The following is a 15,846-nucleotide window of genomic DNA, read 5'->3' as shown; positions in this document are numbered from 1 at the left end:
TTGTCTGTTAAGATATTAAAAAAATAATATTTGAAATCTTCTGGTAAGGTTGGCCTGACAGACATAAACATATGTGATTAATTTAAAAGCTAACACACTGAGTAAACATTTTCCACCTTAGTGTTCAGAGATCACTGAGGTTCGACTTCTATTCAATGAATTTTCAAAAACTCTTGATTGTCCAAATAGAAAAAGAGCAAACTGTCGATAATTCTGGTAACAACTAAAAGCTGTAACTTCCGAGGTTAATGAACTCATCATGAGGTAGAAGTTCCTGCTCTGAGCGCGGAGGGGATTTTCCCGCAGCAGAGCAGGAAGTTTAACATCTGCGTCAGTGTTTCGGAAAAAAAGGCTGTTCTTTTCACTTTGTTTTTGATGCTCTGGCTAAAATGGCAGCAGCGAGGCTGACTCTGGGATGGCTGATAAACATGAAGTTGGTTTTAGCGCTGCTGGTCTTACTGGAAGCGATGGGCTCGTCGTCCATCAGCATTATATCTCAGCAAGCGAAGCTGAAATGCTCGCGACAGGTGAGACGCACTGAGACTTTCTTTCTTAATGATTCCAGTGTTTGTCAACACCGGAAATATTTATTTGGTCTTATTTTTCTTATTGAACTAGTGATAAAGCATTTCTTCTCTGTGTCCAAATGTTGTAAATGTAATCACTAGGTTGAATTAAAGGAATTAAAGTGCTTAACGTTTTAAACATGTCAAACAATTAGTCCTGTCAACGTTAATGCGATTAAGCTTAAAATTGTAACGTCTTAATAACACAGACTAATCGAACTACCTGTTTTGACGTGAAAGCCTTCCGAGCGTTAGTTAGTTAGTTAGTTAGTTAGTTAGTTAGTTAGTTAGTTAGTTAGTTAGTTAGTTAGTTAGTTAGTTAGTTAGTTAGTTAGTTAGTTAGTTCACAGTAGCGCGGTATGGGAGAGACACATGGGGAATGAGAGAAAACAGCAGTAAAAGTTGTATATTTTCAACTTTTTGCATTGCTACCCCGCGTGTGTACATCTACATACACGGGCTCAAAATTTCACTTGTACGAAATACGTCGGCCGCTCGGCTGGATGAGGACAAACTGTCGCCTCATCGGACAAGTTTCATAGAGCTGAAATTAAAGGAGAGGGACATTTCTAACCAGACGTTCAAAACAAAATGACTTCCTTTTAATCCTCCTGGAAAACCGAGAATCTTCAGACATGTTTGGTTTGAGACAGTAAATCCTTTTCTTAAACAGGTTTTGAAAATATGCATACAGTCATGTTTTTTGAAAAATAAAGCATTTTACTCTCTTTACTATGCTGTAAGAATTGACCAATGTCTTTTCTCACCAAAAACTTTTAAGTCAGGTGGAGGTCTTTTCTGATGTAGATCTGCAGCTGTGTTTGGATCATGGTTCTGTTAGGAACCATTTTAGCTGTCAGCTACCTCACATGTCACCTTACACGTTGGTGTACAGAGGAGCTCACAAGTTCAAATCATTACCCTCCACCACAGGGCTAAAAATGGTATTTAAGCTGTTTGGGTTTCTCTAAACATGTTTCACTTAGGATGGTTTTGTTCAAACTTTAACTCTTGGAACGATGAGAAACTTTGCCACTTGACACATTCAACATATTTTAATATTTCCTTGAATCCCTTCTCAGATTGATTGTCAGCAACAATTAATTCTCCGACTTCATTATCAATTCTATCTGTTCTTGGCATATTGCTAAGATACACAATACTAACAAATTTATAAAGGTGGTTCTACTATGATCAGGTCATCAAGTTCTGTAATTAGCAGCACCTTGTTATAATTATCACTCAATCCTATGGAAACAAAGGTATGCGCTGAGATTTTCACACAAAGCCTTTCAGCAAAATCTTTATTGTAGAATTATTGTGTTTTCTAGACTTTAGGTTTGATTTAAATTATTTTAGAGACTTGTAAAGACTAGATCATTATCAATTCAAGAAAGCCCTAGAACTGATCAGTGGGTCCCTTCTGTTTTCTGTGACTGTGTAGTTACTCAACCTTTAAATACCAAGTGTACAAAACACCAAGTTTGATAAATTCCAAGATTTCTAATGTTGTCGTCTTTGTTGTTGTAACAGGATCTGGACTGTAAAGCCAGTTACAGTGAGTATTTTGAATTTCCTGTTGCAGACATTTCCTTCTTGCTCTTTTGTTTATAGTGAGTTAGAAATCCAGAAATTACAGATCTATTAAACTTTTCAATAGCATTTTCCACACTTGTGTCTTTGATTTTCATTCCCCCCGCACCCACTCATGTCATGAAAGTTGTTACATATGTATGTATGTATGTATGTATGTATGTATGTATGTATGTATGTATGTATGTATGTATGTATGTATGTATGTATGTATGTATGTATGTATGTATGTATGTATGTATGTATGTAGGTGTGTATGTATGTATGTATGTATGTATGTATGTATGTATGTATGTATTGTAGGTTATCCTGCAATAGTCAGCCCCGCCCTCTCCTCACAACTTCACAGGGCTGTCTACTGACCAGTTCTCCGTCTAACAGGTCCGGAAAATCTCTGAGTCCTGGGTATTACCCTAAAAGTGCTCTATAAGAGATAATCTGTTTAAACTGGTGGCGAAAGTGATTCGTCTAGCTCTAACTACCTCCAATCCAGAAGTTATGACCCTTTACAGTTAAGAAACAATCAGCTGAGTAGCCCTCGCAGCTGCATAATTCCAATAACCACTTCTGTTAACGGTAGCCCACTTTCTAAATCATAACTTGCACTTGGAACCGGCTAGATTATGTTTAGTGACTTAGATGTAAGTCCCAGGGTCATTATTTACTCTCACCAAAGGAAATTATGAAGCCTCCTATTTACTTGAATCATGTACATTAGTTTTACCTTGATTAAAAGAACTGGACAAAGATTAAATGACTCTATTAATTCCAATGTCCACCAACCTCATCAGAATTTTATAGTATAAATTTATTAAGCAAGCTTAAGCAGGGATATGCGACATACAGATCAATAATCAATTGTAAATAGTTCAAAAACAGTGTAATAAAATTTACATGTACAATCATACTACTCTGTCTCCTTTCCCTAAGAGTTAAGTCGCAAGTTCTGAAATAGAATTTCAATGAGCAGATTCAACTCATACCCAGGCGATGGTGGATCTTTTGGCAACAGGAATTTCTTGCGTCCTTGGTTGAGGTCCTTGCCTGGTGTGGAAAAACCCTCCTCAGAAAGGTAGCAAAGCAGAAAGGGTCTGAATCCTTTTGCAAAACCCAGTTCTTTATCCCTGAGGGACCTTTGTCCTTCCTCCAAGTCTTGTTGCAGAGTTTGAAAAGGCTGGGTTGAGACGAGACCAGCGGTCGAATAAAGAACCAGAGATGGGGCGATGGGACCCAGTCCTTTCTTAGCGGTGTGAAGTCCGAGCTTCCCCGTGGTTCTGAAGTGTGGTCCGTAGCTTAATCTGCTCCTCTGTGAGTTGTTTCTCCTTCTGCGCCGCCGGACTGGGAACAGCTGGTTCCTCTTTTCAGCCCCTTTTTATGCCTCTCTCCACCATGTATGTGTATGGGGAGGTTTGGCCTACGTGACTTTCTTCACGGCCGCTGTCTCTCATGAAAAAGTCCCCCCCATTTCTCAACCTGCTTGCTGACCACAGTGGAATTTCCCGTACTTCTCCTTTCTTCCTGTGCTCCTTGGCCATCTGTTCAGAACTGCTTGCGACATTTCCTGTTCTCAGAGCTGTACTGCACATTCGTCTCTTCTATATTCTATACTCACTTTATCTATTAAAACTCAGCAAACACATTCAACCTCTTGTTAAATTGATTTCAGATGATTATAACTTCATATTCATTGACAATACATCACATCTTTTCCTTGTTGGTAATTATTAACATAATCATTACATATTTAAATCATTACAGATCATTAATCAGAGATGCTTTGCAGAAAGTTATTGAGTGATTACTTATATTCATGTTATTCAGACTTATTCAACTTAATTAACTTTTAATCAAACTACAGGATTACTTTATTTCTTCCAAGCCATTATGCATCTTTTTCTGCGTGTGCCTGGAAAGATCTCATACCCTTATGCCAGTTTTCTTGACACCCCCTCCATGAGATCGGACGGTGCTGCGCAGAAAACACAGAGTCCAAAGTCAAAAGAGATCAAGTCCATCACCACAAGTGGCAGTGAGGATGTCCCGCTCATAGCAGGTAACCGGAGACGATGAAGGTGTCCAGGAATCCACAACCTCATACTCCGACAGATTGGATGGCGGAGAAAGCCAGTGTTCTGCACCCAAATCGTTGTCAAGGGTAGTTTCACCTGAGACGGAAAGGGTGGAACGCTCCAGCGGAGGCTGCAGAGGCGAAGGCAAGTCCATGCCAAAGTCTGGCAGCGCGGACGGGTTGTTGCAGTAGCCTTCCAATTCTGCCAGCAGATTCTGGAAATCCATATCACTTGGTGATGGAGATGAAGGGGAAAGGATGTCCTCAGTCTGGCATGCTTGGGGAGATGAACTGAGGTTCTCAGTTTGGGTACCTCTCTCGTTAGTCGCACTGCTGGTTTGGCATCCGACGTCGATAAACAAATCTGGAGACACGGGACGTGTAGGCGGAAGGTAGTCGCCCACCGCCACAATTCGGCCGTCCAACAGATGTAAAGTTGGGAGGCATTGCCGAGTAATTTGGTGTTCCCATAATTTATGAATCACGGGCAGCCGTAGTCCCGTATACAACGGAGATGTGGTGAAGTCGTCGTCGTCTAGGCCAAACGCAGAGGTCCACACGATTTTGTGCACCCGTTCCAGGGATCTAGAGGTGGAATCCGCTATGTAGGGCAAATCCGCCAGCCCTGTGGCGCAGAGGATTGCCGTTACATTGCTAAAATTGGCGCTCACGCATTGGTGACACCAGCGGGAAGACGATGCAACCCAAATGAATCCATAAGATTCTGCAGTGATTCCACACCCCACACAGCAGGTTGATGCCTGAGGAGAAACAGTAACCCAGGTAACTTCATGATCAGTGGTTATTGATTAACTACATGTACTTACAACGACGAAAATGCAAAAGCGAAAGCTGAGAGAGTAGGCTGGTTTAAGCCCGTGTGCCGGCGTATTTTGCGAGCCAAGGTGAATTAATCACAGGAGCCGGAATGTCATGATCCGGAGCGGGTTCACCTCGATCATAGACATGAGCTGAATCATGGAATATTGCCGCGTAGGTCATCAGCCATACAACAATGGCTAGGTCCGAGGTCTCACGGAGCCAGTAGAGGACCACCAGGATCCCCCAAACCGTTGCCCAAAGAGCCAGAATTATCCATTTCTGCATCCAAATTCGCCTTCCCCGACCCTTGATAGACAAGGCCTGGCGCGCTAAATAGATGAGGATAGATACTGCGAATAGCCCTTCTAGAATAGCTGTGAGGATCTTAAATGGGGCGGCTCGGGTAGCTTGTGTGCCCCCAATGACCAATTCCAGTATCAGGGCTATGGTGTCGGTGATGAGCCATAGGCAAACCACAACGCCCCTGCGCCAATTAATGCGGGTACGGCCCATCAAGTAACAAGCAAAAAGGGATGAAGCCAACCCCCATTTGTGGAGAACGACGGGACGGAGGATCAGCTTGGCATATCCTTGTAGCGCGACGAAGATCCTCATAGGGTGTTCCTTAGGCCAAGGACCGGTGTGGCAGAAGACTACCCAGGCCAGGGTAATCCCTAAATGCTCAAGGGTACTCACTTGAATCGGTGCAAAAAGTGAGTTGGGATTTGATGAGTTGGTTGAAGAGTTGGATGAAGAATTGGTTTCCATGATGTCCGATGATGGTTGCTCTGGATCAGGTCTTCTCAGCAGCTGCGGTGAAGGTGGAATGGCTCGCAGGCACACGGCAGCTCTCTCTTATGCAGAAGTAGGCTCCTCCTTCGGGGGGAGGGGCTGGTAGTTCCTCTTTTTACAACGACACAGTGCCTTTAGCCACGCCTCCAGGACGATTTTACCGATGATCAACGCCACAGCGACGCCCAGGAGGCCCAAGAGGTATGGCCACAGCAGACTCAAAGCACTCATCAACCATTGTTCAACAATGTTGAGGCCCTCTTCCACCACATGAGCAACTTCTTCCGCAACCTCAGAAATAGCGGCCACCAATGTTGCCCCCATAGTCTCGTACCAGTAACAATCATGTTGATCAGGGCCTTCGCCACATTTTTGCCAGTTCTCTGTAGTGGTTGAGCAGGTGAGATTGGAATACAAAAGGTTAGGTCCTACCCAGTCAAATCCTGAATCTATGTGGCCATTACACAGACTTTTACGGAAAGCATGTCCTTCTGCGATGGCTATAAGGGAGTCAGGGATGAACGGAACAGGAAGACCAAGTATACTCTTGCGCTTCTGGAGATGATATCCTAGAATTGCATCGGTGCAGGTCCGTCCGCTCACTATCGCCCTTCGCCATGTTCCATTGAACTTTCGCCAAGTAACCTCAGAAGAGTGAGTGTCATACTCGTCTGCATAATGGTCGTTGCAGTAGCTTTCCCAACCTTGGAGCTCTCCGCAGGGTCGTCTGGCCAATCCTATTACACATTCAAGGATATTTCTGGTGTTGTTTTTACAAGTCATGCGCCAAGGTCTTGGGCTAACGTAACTGGCCGGTCTCCAAAAAATCCCAGGCCAAATCATGCGTTCCTTAGAGTAGACCGTAGCGATGTACTGGTACTGTACCCAATAGTTTGTTGATTCTGTAAGGCATGGTGTAACCCAGGCTTCAAACTCATGTTGTTGGAGTCCCCACCACTCGTAGTCCCATTTTCGATAGTAATCCTCGTACCAGGCTCGTAGGGCCCATTTAGCCGTAGGAGCTTTATCAGGATCAGGGCAGTTATACCTCCAGGTAGAGTGCAAAGCGTTGCCGACCTGCCAGAGGTCGCACCGTGGCGATGAGAGGGTTTTCTTCCAGCAGGTGTCATTTAGGCTCTCAAAAATTCTGTTTGCAACACACTTGTCAATTTTTGCAAAGTCCGCTTTAGGAGCGGTGAGAAGGTCATCGGGAGTCGGAAGGCGCTGCGTACGCAAGTTGGCAATGTATAGATCCGTTAATCCAGTGTGAGAACGAACTGTCCCCTCTGGGAAGTCTCCCATAAAGAACGTTTGGTCTTTGGCTATGTATGTCCACGGGAACGTGCTGTTCAGCCAGGGTTCAATTTCTGTACGGTGTGGACGTGTAGAGTGCCAAAAATCAGCCCAGTATTCTTCTATGGCTGATACTATATAGTTCTGTCCTACACATTTCACAAACTTGTTCCAGAGGCAAGGATTTAACCAAAGAAAGTGGTGTTTGTAACAGTGCTGTTGCTCGGCCTGATACATAAACTGTCTAGGTCCTTGTCTGATCAGGAAAGCCGTCATGTTAGTCAAATTGGCCGATGTAGGCGAAATCGTTGCATTAACTGGAAGATTACCTCGGGAGGCATTTCTGTAGGTCCAGTTCCCCGTTGGTGCTGTTGGGATGGTGTCATCCACCCTGCAGTTCAGGTGATAATCTCCCCAAAACTCCTCTCGGGGAAGCCAGGCTCGACAGCCGGAGGACCTGTGTGGGGCTGGGTATACTACTTCGGTATCCCAGTACCCCTGGTTTGGTAACAGTAGCAGTGATCGACAAGCCATGTTGCAATGCCATTCTGGCGTACCTCGATCCGGGTGAATCCAGTTGCATCTGACGGTCCGTCGCTCTTTGTTTTGCAGAACCCGTATCCAGCATAGCACTCCAGTCTCGAGGAGGTCGTAGTTGTAGATCTCCCAGGTACGATTCAGAAGGTCGTCCAGTGTGGAGTCGTTCAATTTGAAAGCTCGGCTTTCCACGTACTTTTTACCGTTGTCTTTGGCGAACAGTCCGGTTCGATTCTGGACAGAAGTTTCGTTGTCCCATGGTACAAAAATAGCCGTGGTGTTTGTGTTCCAACAATTGAAGTTGGCGTACTTGGAATGTCCGTAGGTGACTCTTGTATGCGTAAGATACCACGGTCCAACTCCGATGAAGTAGAAGATAGTAGCAAGAACAGCAGCAGCAAACAGCAGGGCAAGAAGCGTTAGCAGCCCTTTCAGGCATAGGGATTTTCCGGTTATCGTAGTCGTTTTCCGTAGCAAAGGTTCGTTAGAGGTTTCCGAGTCGTCGTCAGTGTCAGTAGAGCTGTCTGATTCCGATGTAACATCCAGCAACTCCGGGTGTGTAGGCTGGCGCTTCATGCCGATAGCATCCATCCTGGCCAGATTAGTGCTTCTCTGGGATCCGATGTGTCAGGCTTTGCACAGACTTTCCTCAAAGCCTTGAGGTGGCCCTGGTTGGCAGGGTTCTTTCCAACCCGTCTGGTGGCCCTTCTCTGCTGCAGGGCTGTAAATATGGGAGAGGGGTAGGGTAAATCAGGCTCCAACCCCCTCCACACCCACTTCCAGTGGAACACCCTCCAGTAGTCCGGCCGAGGAAACGGGCCTTGGGCGGTGCCAGTTTTCAGCGCCTGGTCGTACCAGGATTCGTGTTTGTACCCTATTGGGGCAGGCACTGAAATGTAGGTGTACAATGATTGTCCATGCAGAGTTAGTCTGGTGCGGTACCCCCAGGATGACGGAGTATAAATCCTCTGGTGTGGTGGATTGGGGTAGACCCTGTCAATTTCCAATTTCAATGGAAGCTTGGTGTTATTAAATATATAACAGTCTGGATTCGTTTCCCTCTTTATTATGGTTTTCGCCATGCTTGGTGATGTGGTCCAAATGATCATGTCATTAACTGTAATTTCACAATACAGTCCTTGCAGTGGTTCAAGATAATGGGGACCCCACCTAACCCGCAGCTCGATCCCCCGTACCCTGAAATACACTGTATTAAAAGTCCATGGTAGAGATCTTGGACACATAGGGGAGATTGATGCAAAATTAACCGTGTTTTCAGATCCTCTTCCTTGCCAAGCAGGCGGTGCGGTAGGGATAAATATATGTGGCTTCGTGGGAGGGGGCGTCGTGTATTCTTCACTTTCCTCCACCTGTTTTGTGTTTTGGAAATTGGTGGGTCCGAGATATATGAGATATTTGAGAAAATAGGCCTCGGTAAGCGGATTGGAAACAGTGAAATCTTCTCTTGGCATATCGAGTAGAATGGAGGTGGTAGGGAGTCTTAAAAACGGGCCTCTGTCTGATAGTCCCGATGAGACTCCAACCCCCACTTTGAACAATCTAGTCACAAAACACTGTCTCCCCTTTCGCTTTTTGTTTTTTTGCTGACCTTTAGACTTGACGACTCGTTTTTCTCCTTCCGGTGCGTCCATCAGTTTTGGTTTGTCTTTCTCCATGGAAATGCTAAGGCGAGCTTCTGCCAGGCGTGAGTTTTGGGTTTCTTCTTGGGGGGCTCCGGCTCCGTACTGGACACGGTGGCGTAAGTCTGCTCGTCTGGTACCACTTTGATGGCTGCTCCGACTGAGTAGATCCCTTTATAGGGGACGGTGATCATGCGCACTGACAGCTGGACGTGACAGGAGGTACTAGGATCAGAGGGCGTGCCCGCCCTGTGAGCCACGCCTCCCGGGTGTTGCAAAACTCCATCCCGAAACTGGGATTCCGCTGTCACCCAGTAGAGGCAAGACTTCTCCTTTGGTCTTACCGCATTGCTGCCCCATCCGTCCACTTCAGTGGTGTAGTAATACATATCTGAGCTGCGCACCCCATCTTCCCTTGGTACATCCGGCAGATCTACTATTGGTATTGTGCAGTCATTGATGACCTCCAAAATCAGATGTGCCCAGGTGGTCAGTTCCCAGGGGCCTGTCCACCCACCATTAACGGCTTGCTCTCGGGCGTCATCTGGGAGTGCACTTAGCTCCTCAGCTGATGGTTGGTATGCATGAGGCCGATGTACCCGGAAGACCACAGGAGAGTGGTTGGCATTCAGTGGTGGAAAGGACAGGGAAGCTCTAGCAGCGTCATACGGCCAGGCGGCTTGAACAGAATCCCACAGGACATCATGAGGTCCTTCTTCCCTCCTCCACACCCATGGGTCCAGTTCTTCTGGAGTGTTCGGAGGAGCGGAAGGTCCTGGTAATATTATCGGTATGGGGCTCCCATAGTTCGATTGCACTCGCCCGTAGGTTCTGTAATACCGCAGCGAGCTGTAGAACCTTGCCACTTGCCACCCTTCAGCTTCGCCTGTCAGTGTTACCTCTCCGCTCCTTAGCTGTTCCTCGCACACAGGACAGTGGTGTAGCTCATTTCCATCCCACGTGCAATAACAAGTTCTTGGTTCTTCCTTGAGCCACCCCCATTGGGTTTCCAACTTAAGCCGGGGCAGGTAACCCACTCGGCAGTTCCCACAGATTGTATTGTTCAACACCGTGACCGGGGAGACGCGAAGATGTTGTAGCATCTCTGCGGTAGCCCCCTGGTGCCTTGGCTTCTCACGGCCCGGTCCTTCCCAGATAATGGGGAGATGGTGGTCCGTTAAACAAACCGGACAGCCGCTTTTAGCTTTCCCCCAAACCAGCATCTCTCTCTCCTCCGACAGGACTCCATTTTTAGCCCAATCCAATTTCTTCAGGGCTCGTCCTGCCCAAATCCCTGAAGGTGTTCTTCTAATTACAACCACCCCTTTCACGGTGGCCAGTCCGAGATAGGGTGGAATGGTACATGATTCACTGGCCATTTCACCGGCTTCTGTTTCACTTTAGTCAGGAACCGGCTTGAGCTGCTCAACTCCTTGGATCCCTTTTCTTTCCAGCAATACTGTGTTCCTATCCAGTACTTTCTTGACGATGTCAGTTGTCTCAAACTTGGGTTTTACTGCTGCATGTACAGGTTGCTCTCTTGCTTTGACCCACACGCGCTGTCCCTCTCGGAATGGCACTCTGGGCGTCAGCTTCTCCTTTTTGTCGCTGGAGCCCCGCCCCACTTCCTTCGTGGTGAACGGTCGTTGGTTGAGTTCCATCGCAGGGGCGGGCCTCTCGGCTCTGCTTCTGTCATTCAGGGCCTGCCCTATTTCCACCGCTTGGGTGCTCCAACTGTTGGTGTTAGCATTTTTAGCTATCCAGCTTTTTACTAACCCAATGGCTCGTTCCACCACTCCGTTAGCTTGTGGGGTGTAGGGTGGCGAGTAAACTCGCATTACTCCATACTTCTGACACCACTGGTCAACCTGTGAATTACGGAAATGAGTCCCATTGTCCGTGCGCAGCTCTTTCGGGATTCCCAGGGCACTGCATACTTGTTCCAGCATGCCGACAACACTATTGCCGTTTGCTTTCCTGGCTGCTTTTGTAGTTACAAACCCCGACATAGAATCCACCAGCACTAAGAGGTACTTCTCACCTCTCCTTCCTGTTATTCCCATGGGACCTGCAACATCCATGCAGACTGAGCCCCAGGGGACCGTGCTTTTGATGGACAACCCATCCATCCGCTGCCCTCGGCGACCTGCGTTGTATTGACCACACACTTCACAGTCCCTTAGCACGCGTTGGACTTGTTTCACTGGGATCCAAAGGTCTTGCTCCTCCAGCTCCTTACGTGTAGGTCGCACGCCTGCATGTCCAAGGGCCTCATGCACGCTCCGCACGACCTCGACCACGTATTCTTCTGGGACCTCCCGTCCTCTGGGAGTACTGTCCCACTTCTCGGTACCGACAAAGACGATCTTTCTTTGTTGGACATAACAGTCCACTTCATCATTCCCACGCCAATGAGCTCCCTCATGCGTGTGTGCTCTTTGATGCTCAACATCTATTTCCAACTGTAGTTTTAGCTCAGCAATCTTTTTCCACAAGTCTTTGTGTGCCACTGGCTTGCCCTTTGCTGTCTCGAAACCATTTTCTTCCCAAATGGCCAAGTCCTCTCTAAGGGCCTGAGCACAGTAGTAACTGTCGGTTACTAACCTGGCACTTTTGATTTTCCTTTTCACCAGCTCCAGCAATCCTTCCAGTACTGCCGTCACTTCTCCGGCTTGAGCACTACCGGGGGCCTTTCCTTTCTGACGGCATTTCTCTTTGCCATCCTGCTTCAGAATAAATCCCCAGTATGCCGACTGGTCGGACCCCTTTCTGGATCCATCGGTGTAGATTGTCCATTCCGGTTGTCCTGGCTTCTCAGGTGTTTCTTGTGGTTTTTTCTTACTGGTGGGTTGTGCTGGCCCAATTTCAAGCTCCGGGTCCAGCAGGATGTCCTCCCATCTTCCCCACCGAGTATTGGTTGCTTTAGTACTTTCCACAGTCCCTTTTCTTAGGTACTTGTGAACTTGACTTTGTGTGATGACTTTAACTGGTTGTCCTTGTGCTAAATCTTTCAGCACGCCCCAATATCGAGCTAACACCGCTAGCTCCTTCTCCTCCTGCGGGTATTTCTTTTCAACAGAAGTTAGGGTGTAACTCCACAGGGTAACCAAGCCTCCATTTTCGTTACTCACTTTGATCATGGCATCGTCATTCTCGCAGCTGATTTCTGCCACTAGTCTTTCTGACAAACTCCTTGGTTCCAATCTCACAGCTGCTTGAATGGCCCTTCTCAGTTCCTCTAAGTTCTGTTGATTGGCTGCTGTCCAAACCCAGGGTCTTTTTCCCTCTTTCTCATCGTCCTCACTTTTCCTCAGGCAGTGGTACAAGGGTTTGGCATATTTCTGATAGTTGGGTACATGGTCCCTGACATAGTTGCACAGTCCCAATATTTTCTGCAAGTCATTTTCTGACTGAGGTGGTTGAATGTTCGTCAGCTTTTCTCTGTACCCATCCGAGAGTCCCAAGTCCGACGTGACTTGGAAACCCAGATAGTTCACCTGGAACTGTCCAAATTGACATTTCTTGAGGTTTAGTTTCAAACCTGCCTTAGTGAGGTTTTCAACTACTTTTTGTAGCCTTTCTAGGTGTTCTTCTTCTGTGTCATCAGCAATAAAAACATCATCAATGTACACAGTAGCACCTACGTCCCCCAGTACTTCCATCACTGCTGACTGGAACACATTTGGGGAGTTCTTGTAGCCCTGGGGTAACCTTTGCCACACGTAGCTTTTGCCTTTGTGGGTGAATGCAGTTTTACCTTGCGATTGTCTGGCTAGGCGTAGGGAGAAAAATCCATTAGCTAGGTCGATGCAAGACTTGAACTTCTTGACTCGAAGAGTTTTCAGCGCTCCTTGTGGATTGATTAGACTGGCTCGGTTTGCTATTGTTCTCCGATTCAGGGCCTTGAAGTTGATGACTGGCCTCCAACCCCCTCCAGCCGATTCAGGTTTCTTCACCGCCTGGATGGGGCTGTTGGTGATCGGGTTGAGTTCCTCTCTGATGATCTCTAGGGCACCCAGTTCCTTCACGATCTTGTCCATCTCCTCGACTGCTCCTGGGTTCAACGGGTACTGCCGAACAGGTGGATGAACCCCACCTTCGATGTGATGAACAAACTTTGGGCCCAAATCTCCACAATCGTTCTTGAACCGTGCCACCTGTGCCGTAACGATGATCTCACGCAGCTTCTCTTTCCCAGCCAGGGAGAAGTCACTCTCTTCAAGTTTCTGTTCTGTCACCGTTGGTATGTCGACCGGTTTGTACCAGTCTTGCTTTTCTGATCCTGTTTGGGTCGGGCCGACTTTCACTAATCTTGCTTTCAAGCTTGTCAGCCTTCGCTCCAGTCGGCGATGTGTGCCCTTCTTTTTACTGAGTTCGTCTAAGTCTTTTACTGTGAGGAGATTGTAGGGACCTTTCACCCACACTACTCCTTTCCAGGTCCCATACGGCATTTCTTCTATTTTTCCATTAGCAAACTGAACCTTCAGGTGTCCTGCTGTTTTTAGGTCTTTGCGGGTCATAGACACCTCCGCTCCTGTGTCCACCAGGTAGGGTACTCCCTCCACTTTAGCGTAGATTTCGTCCCCCTCCCAGTAGGCATTTTCTAGAATGACCCGCGACCTGGACGCCATTACTTTGGTGACCCTCCGGCCCCGGCTTTACGGGACTCACGGAGGGCCGTCCTCTCTTCTGGGCTCAATTTCCTATACTCCTCATCTGTCAGGAACTGACCTTTTCCTGGCTGGTTTGATGAAGCCGGAGGGTTGGTCGGTTTCCCTTGTGGTCCTGGTGGTTTCTGCTGGAACGGCCGGTTCCGGAAGTTGGATGGCGGTGCTCCTTGTTGAAACGGTCTGCTCTGGAAGTTGGATGGCGGTGCTCCTTGCTGGAACGGTCTGCTCTGGAAGTTGGATGGCGGTGCTCCTTGCTGGAACGGTCTGCTCTGGAAGTTGGGTGGTTGTCTGATATTAACCCTTCCAGGTGGCTTTGCCGGTTGGCTAGCCTCCTTCTTCCTTTTGTCCTCGTAGTACTGCTGTTCCAGGTCGAACCCTTGCACTGCTACATCCATCTGAGCGACTGTCGTGCTTCTCACTGGCAACTTCACGAACACGATCTCTCCCCTGCGTCCCTTTGTCACTTCACGCAGCACTTTCACATATCTCGCAGGAGAAACGGTCTGCTTAAGTGTGTGCCAAAGCGGTTCCAACCGGCTTCCCCTGTCCAGCCGTCCTCTGGCCCTCTTCACCTGGGACTCTTCATCATCCATGTCCTCCAACACCAGCCTTTCATAGTTGCTCTGTGCTGAATCTGTTCCAACCATCGGGTCCGAGGTCACGCTGGTCAGCCACAACTTTTTGGCTCCCTCGTGGTTGGTGGTGGACAGCACAGTTGGCCAAACATCTTTCAGATATTCCTCATTGTTTTCGTCTGCGTTTTTACTCCTGATCACCAGCCTTAGATTCTTCAGCTCGGCGTAAGCGTCCTGTCCCGTATTAGTGGCAGGTAGCTGAGCTGACACCTCTGGTTGTCTCGCCGGGATCTGCGGTCCTGGCTCCGAAGACGTCGCCTGAGGTTCCTCTTCATCAGCCGACACTTCGTCCAGCTGCTGTTGAGTTTCCCTGGAGTACTTGTAGGCGGCTTTCTTCAGTCGTCGCAGCATCACATCATACATAATTCCAATGTATGCGTTCCTGAAGTTGGTAGTCAGGGAATAGTGTGCTGTCAGGGTGGAGCAGGATGGTGTCATCAGGATGTTAGCCCATTCTCCGATTGTCGCTTCCACCTCGAGCTGCACCCGGTCTCCCAACCTGCTGGCCCATCCCGCTGGGATCTGGTACTCGGTTTGACCGACCTCGGGTACATACGTACGCCGTCCGTCCTTAGCCTGCACTGGACCCCAGGTCACGTCTCTTGCCAGTCTTTCAGACGATTTCTCGATGTCAAAGGTTTCCATTTCTTTCTTCTTACCCCGGTGCTGTCCTGTTCGGAGTGTCTTGTGTTCTGCCGGTGGTTGCTTTGGGTCGGAGAAGACACTGCCGTGATCACTTTCCTCTTCTTCTTCTCCAGGATGTTCGATCTCCGGTTGCTCCTCTTCGTCCTCCGAGTCGCTGATGTCCTCATACTGTTGTTGTCGAAGAGGTTCTCTCCCAGGGGAGTTCAGCGGTCGAATCTTAGCTGGTTCCATCGGTCCTTCTTCTTTCGGGACCGTCGGCTGCTCATTCTTGACTCTTCCCACATTGGGTTTTTTTGGTTCACTGCGGCTCTCTTCAAACGAGAACTCCTTAACGTACTTTGCTGCGGAGAACCCTGGTTCAACAGATGCCTCCTTTATCTTTATCCTGGGTGGCTGCACGGCCTTAGCTTTACCTTTCTGGGTGGTGTTTGAAACCTCACTCTGGGGAATTTTTAAGGGATATTTCTTGATTTCTTGTGATGGATGGCTAATGCGGCATTGCTCCTCCATCTCAGCTGCCAATTTCACCCCTTGTTCAGTGCGGAGTCGATGCAGACGGGGGTCAACCACCACCACCACTTCTTT

General features: G+C 47.8%; 1 protein-coding gene across 1 annotated transcript in view; it reads left to right on the top strand.

Annotated features, from left to right (window-relative positions):
• The first annotated feature begins 278 nt into the window (after positions 1-278).
• Positions 279-15,846, top strand: part of il17ra1a (interleukin 17 receptor A1a) — a 28,436-nt gene continuing 12,868 nt past the window's right edge. The window contains exons 1-2 of the mRNA XM_032589356.1: positions 279-527; positions 2,100-2,124. Of these exons, the coding sequence (XP_032445247.1) occupies positions 390-527; positions 2,100-2,124 (163 nt within the window). The 5' untranslated portion in view covers positions 279-389. The remainder of the gene's footprint in view (positions 528-2,099; positions 2,125-15,846) is intronic.

This window comes from Xiphophorus hellerii, chromosome 17 (assembly GCF_003331165.1).
Source record: "Xiphophorus hellerii strain 12219 chromosome 17, Xiphophorus_hellerii-4.1, whole genome shotgun sequence".
Taxonomy (NCBI): Eukaryota; Metazoa; Chordata; class Actinopteri; order Cyprinodontiformes; family Poeciliidae; genus Xiphophorus; species Xiphophorus hellerii.
The sequence above is the reverse complement of the archived record's forward strand: the minus strand, read 5'-3'. Positions and strand labels throughout refer to the sequence as shown.